This window comes from Fukomys damarensis, unplaced genomic scaffold, assembly GCF_012274545.1.
Source record: "Fukomys damarensis isolate Sample0158 unplaced genomic scaffold, DMR_v1.0_HiC HiC_scaffold_11, whole genome shotgun sequence".
Lineage (NCBI taxonomy): Eukaryota > Metazoa > Chordata > Mammalia > Rodentia > Bathyergidae > Fukomys > Fukomys damarensis.
This window is the reverse complement of record NW_022900923.1, coordinates 29059537-29068877: the sequence shown is the minus strand read 5'-3', so window position 1 is coordinate 29068877 and position 9341 is coordinate 29059537. Positions and strand designations below refer to the sequence as shown.

At 37.5% G+C, this 9341-nt stretch overlaps 1 protein-coding gene across 4 annotated transcripts in view; it reads right to left on the bottom strand.

Annotated features, from left to right (window-relative positions):
• Positions 1-408: 408 nt before the first annotated feature.
• The window catches only part of Pla2g4a (phospholipase A2 group IVA), a 131958-nt gene continuing 123025 nt past the window's right edge, over positions 409-9341 (bottom strand). For all 4 annotated transcript variants that reach the window (XM_010635421.2, XM_010635423.2, XM_010635422.2 and 1 more), the window contains 2 exons: positions 8120-8277; positions 409-829 (listed from right to left, as the gene is read on the bottom strand). In XM_010635421.2, coding sequence (XP_010633723.1) covers positions 698-829; positions 8120-8277 — 290 coding nt within the window. In that variant the 3' untranslated portion in view covers positions 409-697. The remainder of the gene's footprint in view (positions 830-8119; positions 8278-9341) is intronic.

The window sequence follows — 9341 nt, the reverse complement described above, 5'->3', positions numbered from 1 at the left end:
ATATCAGAGGTGATTATATATATTTTTTTTTTCTGCTTACTGAGTAAACATATACCGCCTGCTGAAAAATATATACTTTCATTTTCAAGAAAAACAGGATTTAAGTTTTAAAGTTTCACATTTACATTTAGGACTGACACTTTTGGGGTTTAAACACAGTGAATCTTTCATAGGAACAGTATACTCTCACTAGTAAGAAGAACGGAAAATTCAGTTATCTCATGTTAATTTGCATATCGATGCATTTATTTCATATACATGATATATAAATAAAAAATAGTGTTATTGCATGGCATGAATAAGTCTAGTCAGTGAATAACATTCCACACAACAGGAAACCTTACTTACTGAGATTGAACTATTAAATATTTAAAAAAGAAAAACCACATCTTCTTTTAAAAAGAACACACATAAGAAAGTCAATAAGGAATGTTTAAAAATACAGTATATATTCCTACATTTGCATGAAGAAATTTGTACTGATAGAGACTGTTGACAAGTGTATTTTTACATAATCCATGTCATTTATCCACCTAACAAGTCTGTACAGTATTATTCTCATTTCCCTAACAACTCCAGCTCTGAGTTTTAGCCAGTCTCTTATGGAGAGTGTAACCGTCTGAATGTGTACGTCCAGTCGCCATGGAATTCCAAATTGCCTCAGTATCAGACATTGCTACTCTTTCCGGTGCACACACTATGCTGTGGGTTTACTCAGAAATTCCTTGTTGAAAAATCTTCTTGCCTCAATATTACTGAGGGAAACAGAGCAACGAGATGGATTCTGTCTTCTGTATTCAATGCTTTCAACTATGGCATCTTTGATCACCTGAAAATGGAGAAAGAAGATAAATAATTCGTGCTTCTATGAATTCCTCAGGGCATGTATTGGCTCAAAACAAAATCTAATTGGCCTTTTTAGTTAGAATAATCTGTATAAAATATACGGAAGGAAACCTGAGTCACACATATATATTTAAATTTAACATTCCTCCTACTCTATTGTTACACCCACATCCAGCTTCTTGTCCTGTAGGAGAACTCTGAAGTTTCTGCTGATGATGTTGGGAATAAAATGTTTATAACATGGCAAACGTATGTGTCTTTGGTTCTTCACAAGAAAGGTGATGATAGCAGAGACACAAGTCAACTCTGAATCTACAGTATCAGTTTTTTGTAGCAATTGGGCAAGTGAGAATAAGAGACCACAAGGAAGTAAGACTTAACCCTGTCAGCGGAGAATGTAGTCCTGAAGAATGACCCTGATTTTTGACTAAAGAAATATACAACGGAACATGAGTATCCTTTATCTAGGAAACACTATACATTGTGATTTCATTGATGAAAACTGATGCTTCTCAGCAGCCAGAGAAACGTCAACCTTCAATTGCAGAGCAGTACTCAATAAAAAACAAGTCTATTTTTCACCTGATAAGTTTTAAAGTAGAAAAGACCACAGAGGAAATTATACTGATAATGATTGCAGTCAATTCCTTTAGAATGAGTTCAAGAGCACTCAAAAAACCCAGCAGTATCAACATCACACACTGATGAACTGGACCGGAGTTGGTATTTCTGGTAAACCGGCCATTCTTACAAAGGAAGCAAAGTTAGGCAATTATTGAAAAATCCACCTTGCGCTATTAGAATGTGCAAACTGAGCCACTAGGTGGCACACTGGCACTATGAAACTATTAAACAGGGTTTTCAGATTTTAGATAGAGAACATACCCAATTCCTTAGAGTTATAATTCCGTGATATTTTCAGAAATTAAACTAAGTTGATAAATTTAAACATTTTTGGCATGCTGCCTGGTATAACTAGATAAATAAAAAAAGCAATATGTCAAAAAGTTGAGTCTACAGTTCTTTTAACTTAATGAAGAATAGTCTTACATTGTTTGTATCTAACTTCTCTTTTATTCTTCCCTGAGATTCAAATCCTTCCTGACAGAGTTATCCCAGGATGAGTTCTCCTTTCTCAAACCTTCCTTCCCATCCCGCCCTTCCCAAGAGTCAGACTTGTACAATCTTTTACTTGTGCTACTCAATTGCTTTCTAAATGTTCAACCCAGTCCCTTAAGTCTTTGGCAATAAGGGTAGAGAATAAGAAAAAAAAAGTGTAAAATGTGATTTTCTTTCCAAAAAGAACAAGTTTAGAGACATAAAATTGTATGTAATCCATAAATATGGAGTTCTCACCCCCATGAAAAAATTTTTAAATGAGTGCAAAAAAGGAAGTTATATTGTCTTTCAAAAGAGAAGTAGAGCCTGGCGTGGTGGCTCATGCCTATAATCCCAGCATTCGGGAGGCAGAGGCAGGAGGATCGCTGTGAGTTTGAGACCAGCCTGGGCTACATAGTGAGTTCCAGGTCAGTCTCAACTACATAGTGAGACCCTATCTCAACAGCCCCTCCCAGAGAGACACACAGAGAGAGAAGTAAAAACAATTAACATAGAAGATTACAAGTAAATATTTTGGTCTAAACTACTGTGAATTTGCTTGTTAATGCCTGCTTTCCCAATACAAACTGAAATGTCACCAAAGTAGGAATATTAGATTTATCATTTCTTACATGATAAATGCTTGGAAATTAAATAACTGTACAGAAGATGCTTGCTGAATCACACAGAATAAATTTCAGTCCATGAGGGAAATGTGGCTGGAGTTGAAGGCTGAGCAACGTTTTATCAAAGGAGAGGGAAGACTGGGCTTCTCAGTGAGTAACCGTAAAACAAGGCTGAAGATGGGCGGTCGGTAGGCAGAAGTCACACTTGGGAATTGGTCAGCCTGACTGGAAAGGAGGTTCTGTCTAAGGAACCCTAAGAAGTCAGTCACATGCTGGCTCATGCCTATAATCCCAGCACTCACGAAGTTGAGGCAGGAGGATCACCACAAGTTTGAGGCCAGTGCAAGCCCACACAGTGAGTTCAGGTCAGCCTGAACTACAAAGGGAGACCCTCTCTCCAACAACAACAAAAAGAAAAGAATGCTACTGAGGAAACAGATGGTCCGGAAGCAAGTTAAAGAGTGGGAAAAGGCATGTGATCTCAGCTTCCCACATAACTCTGACTTGTAGCAATCTGCCTAAACAATTCATGGTTCAAATTCCACACCTACAAATTTAAACGTAAACACACATGCACGCACACACTTCAGAGGATTCTTGTGCTATACCAAAGAGTAATAAAGATGAACAGAGACAGCAAGAAGCAGCTGAACAGGACAGGGCTGCCTGGGTTTCTCCACTCGGTCAGTCATTATTAGGTCATACTCTACACACTGTCTGTGATTCATCACACTTACGTTTCAAAATTTAAAAAAATAAAATTGAAAAATGCTGGGAATATACTCAGTGTGAAAGTCCCGAGTTCAATCCCCAGTATTCCCCTGCCTACCCTGCCCTCCGAAACAGTATACAAATAGAAAGCTCACCCTGGATGTTTAAATTTTCATTCGGAAGGCTGCAGTGTCATGCAGAGCCACAATCAAATAAATTTACTGTACTTGTCTCTTGTTTATGTTTTTTGTTTTAGAGGTGGTGGTCATGATTCTTCACAATGGGCAAGGAGTCCCCGCCTTCCCTCTCCCACTGGCTACTATGCTAGGTCATGACACATTATAACAAACTTTCAAATTATTTCTAGAAAGACAAAAACCTAACTTGTACCTAAATGTTCTTACCAAGAAGATGAAATATCACTGCATTAAGAATTAAGACTTAGGAAGATCTTTTTTGTTGTTTTTTTTTTTTTGAAGTGCTAGGGATATACCTCAGTGCACAAGCAAGCCTTGAATTAAATCCCCAGTACCTCAAAAATCAAAAAGGAATTAAGTATCATGTGTTCTCTTTCACTTAACATACAGTATTTAACATTTTATAGAATTCTTTGAGAAAATTATTAAAGTTCATTATACAAAATTGGCATACACCAAATAAACTGACACATAATACATTCTTAGAATATACATCCGGTTAGTCAGTTGAATGCCAACCTGGAAAACAATGTATTTTCTTAGGGCGGGGGATTTAGTTCAGTGGTGCCGCCACCTGCCTTGCAAAATGCAAGGTCCTGAGTTCTATCCCCGGTACCAAAAATCAAAAACAAACCAAACAAAGAAACAAAACCAGAACAATAAAAACAATATATTTCTCTTTCAATAAATGAATCAACAGGTCCTAAAAATGAGCTCAAGAGGTGGACTTTGTTTAGGTCTCAGTGGTAGTTTATGGCTGAGGGCATAGCCAAGCTGCATGGTCAGGCACACTGTTTGCCAGTCAGGAACTCTGCCTCCAGCCACTAGCACCTTGTGCCCTAACACTTTGTGAAAAACTTATCATGTATTCATTGTAGGCACCAGACATTGTGATCAGTATCTCTGGAAGATACAGAGTAAATAAGTTGCTGCTGTTACAGTGTTGATAATTTGTAATTAAAAGCAGATGAATATCATCTAATCATCATTGAATAACACTAATCATCATTGTCATCGTTATTATATTAGCTGCTTCAATTTCCTGAGTGTCTATGACATGCTTAGCCCTTATGTTATTTTACATAGACTCTGTCCTCATTCTATAAGACAGGTATTATTTTTATTATTATTTTTTCTCCTTACAAATGAGGAAAATAAAACTCCAAGAGGTTAACTGATATGCCCCAAATCATCCAGCAGCAGCAGAATAGGAATCGGAATCTGAATGGCCCATTTGATCCGACTCCAAAGCCTGTGCATCTCCCACTGTTAATGGTTTTGATCCAGAAAGTCCCCCCAAGTGTCTCATGTTCAGGGGTGGGGTTCTAGAAGGTGACTGGGTCACAGGGGTGCACCGGGGATGAATCATAGCTGAATGTGCTGATAGGAGGTCTTGTAGGAGGAAGTAGATCACTGTGGGTGTAACCTGGAAGTGTTAACCTCCCTCCCCTGTTCCTCCCTTGTGTCTCTGTTTCCTGGCTGCTCTGAGCTGAGCTCCAGCAATTTTTCCTTCACCTTGCCCCTCTGCCATACTCCTTCTGCCTTAGAGCCACCAACCACGCACTACAACCGTGAGTTAAAATAAACCTCTCCTCTGTTATGTCCTGGGTGTCAGGTATTCTGTCCGACGGACAAGAATGTGACTAATACTCCCCCGCACCACATACACGTCCACAAGTGTAAGTCACTACATGTTAAGTTTCTTATAAGGAAACAAAAAAAGAAAGAAAAGGAAAGAAAGAAAAAGAAAGAAAGACTACAATTGTGAAAACATGGAGGCAATGTTTAGTGAGAAGGAATCTGGAAGGGTGGGTAGTTGCAGAAAGATGATGCTACTGAGAAGCGCTGGCTACTGTAAAGATGTGAGCAGAACAGTGCCGAAGTCCTCCAAAGGTCTTTAGCATCTGCAAAGCAGCCCAGCTAGGATGTCCTGGGAAATTGAAGCGTGAGACTATGAGAGACAAGGTGGCCTGTTCAGAGTAAAGCTCAGATCAGACTACGAACTGAAGAACGAACGTTGCCTTATGCCACACTGGTCATGGCCATAAAGTTGAAAACTACCTTACGAGGGATTGGCACGTGTGACTTCACATTCCAGCAAGTTATATTCACGGGGCCTGCTACTGCAAACAACTGGGACAGTCCACATGCTGAAGTCTGAATCAGTTCCCTGCTCTTTTCTGATGGCACGGGAATGAAAGATGTGGCTAATGATCACCTAATGGACTGTCTAACATCTCAACTTCAGCACAGTTTTGTTGTCTTTAATGTATCATTCACTTACAAGAGGCACTGATAATGATAGAAATGTATTTTCTTGGTTAAAGGAGGGACATCAGCAAAGGAGAGAGAAAATATCAGTTAAAATTGCAACATTTACCTGGATAAGATGAGAGAGAGACAGAGAGAGAGAGAGAGAGAGAGAGAGAGAGAGAGAGAGAGAGGGAGAGACTTAAACATGAATCACAACAGTCGTACAATATAGAAAAATGCTTATATTCATTCATTTGAAAAACATTTACACACTCTCTAAGCTGCTATTGCCTGTACAGACTTGTTTACATTGTAAGTTAAACACCCGCAAAAGTCTTGGGGAGTATATTTGCTATGGACCTTCAGCGATACCGGATATGGATACACATAGATAAGATTCTCATATAGTGAACAGCTTGTATTTGTAGGACTTTGTAAATCACCTAATTAAATATTCACTACTGCCATTAGGATAGGTCCTACTATTACACCTATTTTAGAAATGAAGAAACAAAAGCCCCAAAAGTTTCAGTAGCTTATTTAGTGTCATATAAGTAGCCTACGTGGGATTTTAAAATAATACAACTGCAATATTACTTCTTTATGCTGTACCACAGATGTTAGTAGAAGCAATTTTAAAATGTTTAGTTAATGGTTTGTAAAGAATCAACATTCCATGAGCTGTAAGAGAGTTATTTTGGAATTCAATATATTTTTGTCAGGCTTTGACTTTTTCATCTGTGTCAAACAAACTATCTTAAAGAGCACTTCTAAAATATGTAACTATAACATTCCCAATAGAAAATAGTGTTGCGGGTTTTATATAAGCCAGGTGGCAAATAACAAGAAAAATGTAATTGTTTCATATGTGTATCTGTGTACGCATTTCCATGACCAATAAGTATTTATACTTTCTTACTATCTAGCTTTTATCACTTGAAGATGATTTATCAAGTTTAATACATTTTATCCCAGGCAATATAATTTTTTAGGTTATTAGCTTCATACTGAAAAAAATAAGATTGCTGTAATATCACTCTGAGCTCTCTTCTTTCTTAGTAGTATGATGCCTTATAAAATATAACTCGCTTTTCAGAATTTTGACTTCCTCTTTATTTCATATATTAAAATGCTAATTTCTCTCTTCATGTCTTTAAAATTTTAACCATTACGCTGAAATACTGTAGCATGGGGCTTTCAGATATACACTGCTTATTCTTTTTTTTTAAAGGAATAAATATATTCAGGAAATGAACATTTTTGTTTTGATCATGATATATTTGCAAATGTAAACAGAAATAATTTTATAATTTTAGGAACTGAAGCTTATTGATGAAGGTTTCATACATTTGAAAAAATAAATTTGATCCCCGGTACCAAAAAAAAATAAAGAGCTTAATAAATATTACCATCATAATTACACACACGTAATCTTTAATAGTACCAGAACAAACTAAGCAAGCAAACTCGATGTCTCAGAGTTCTGTTAGCTCACAAAACCTTGTTAGATCTTATATAATACGAAAGATCCCCACATTATGAATTCTTGTGCCATTCATATGGTCTTCAAAAAGACCAACAAATCAAACATGTCTTTTCCCACTAAATTTCTTTCTTCTTCTTCTTTTTTTTTTTTTTGTTTGTAATGTGAAAAATCCACTAAGGCAAATAAACTTGAACTTTCATAACTGATAATAATTTGTTGGACACTGATTTTGGAACACAAACCAATGATTTCTATTACACAACTGAGTTCCTAAATTGTGAGTTTGACACTAAAGAATTTCACAAGCACAGAATCTTAGCAGTAGATGTACCAGGGATAGGAATGATTAATATTGAAGAGAATGACTTGTTCTAAAATTTCTAAATCAAAGGACACTTGATATCTCAAAGGCTAAAAATGGGGGAGGTTGTTATGCTTGGCAACATTACCAAGATCCACAAAATAGAACATTTAAAAGCATGAATGTATTCATTAAAATCCACGTCCTGATATTTTTGTAGGTTAACTATAATTCTGGTTACATGGACTTTTCTACTTTTGTATTTCCTTTTCATCATTTTTCTTCCTCTGCCTTAATACTTATTTAATCTTATGATGAATATACTAGATAGTTGGTGGAGGAAATATAGAATTATCCACCATTCCATGAAAAACAGTATGAACTGTGGGTTCTGCCAATTCGGAGGCATTTGTTTCAGTATTTGTAAATTGTGTAGGGCTATTCTCAAGGTGAATAAAATAATAATGAGAAGTAAATTAGCACACTTTCAGTATTGTCAATCATGAGGCTTATCTTTTTGATTACATGAAAGGGATACTGCTGCATTTATGTGGTATGAAAATATGTGACATCATTACTGATAGTCATAGGAGATACTTACGTCAATGTTGTTCAGGGTATTGAAGTGCATTAGATCATGTAGCCTTTTGAATGCTTGATTTGGATATTGAAAGTTGAAGGTTGAAAAGGGTGATTCGGGATCATCAAAAATGTCAAAGTCAGCTATTTCTTTCTCCTCTTTTGTTTCTCTTGGGACACCTATATTCCAAAAGAGTTACTGGTAGTATTACTTTGAAAACTGCAAAGTGTCTCTAAAACCCAGGGAATGAAACATATTAGTAGGCATGAAGACAGATTTAGGAGCTCCCCGGAGGCCCCCTGGGAATCTGTAATGTTTCCAGAGTGCACCATCTCTGTGTGTTCTGACTGGATGCCTTCTGGCTGCCAGTGTCTGTATCTCTGGCCTGGTAATCTTCTTCCTCCCCTTGCAGACGTAGAGCTGTTGTGTCCAGCACCCTCACACTGGAAACTCTCATAAGTAACCCTCCACTCCAGGCAGTACTCCACCAAAGTCTCCAGAGAGCTGGTATGTAAACACCCCAGCTGCTTTGCCTCCTGGTGTGGGCTAGGAAGGCTGATTCTGAAGCATTGGGTTTCTTCACTTCCGGTCAGGCTCCAGTTGTGGTAGTTGACTTACTAACTCAGGCTATGCTCTCCATCTGCTTTCTCTGTATCTCTTCCCCACTTCCATATTAATAAGCTATTTGCATTTGAGTCCTTTTCACAGAATCTTTCTCTGGGGAAGCCCTAAACAAAATATTATCTAATTGACTTCAAAGGCATAGTAATCTCCATACAGGCCAACTATTCAGTGATTTCTCCTTGAGAACTAGCTAGAGATTTCTCTAGTTTCAAGTGTGCCACTGTTTGAAATCTAAAAATAGTCATTTCTTCTGGGCAGAGGTCAATCACAATTGCCTCCGCCTCTGTTGATCCTTTATTTGCCTGAGGAATCTAGGAAAGACAATCTTCTCCACATTGTTCTAACCAATCTTCGTGTGTTAGTGTGTGTGTGTGTGTGTGTGTGTGTGTGTGTGTGTGTGTGTGTGTGCCTTTACATTCACCAACTGGAAACTACATTTCCTGGTCCTTAAATAATACAGGTTTTAGAATCTTAAGAATCTTTCCTGTCAACCTATAGATCTCCCTTTGCAAATCCTTGCTCCCAGCACATGAAAAGTCCAGACTCTTCTACCTGTGATAAAACTGAGCAACTATGCCTTGAACTTGATTCTCATTTTCTGTGGAATACAACATGGCAA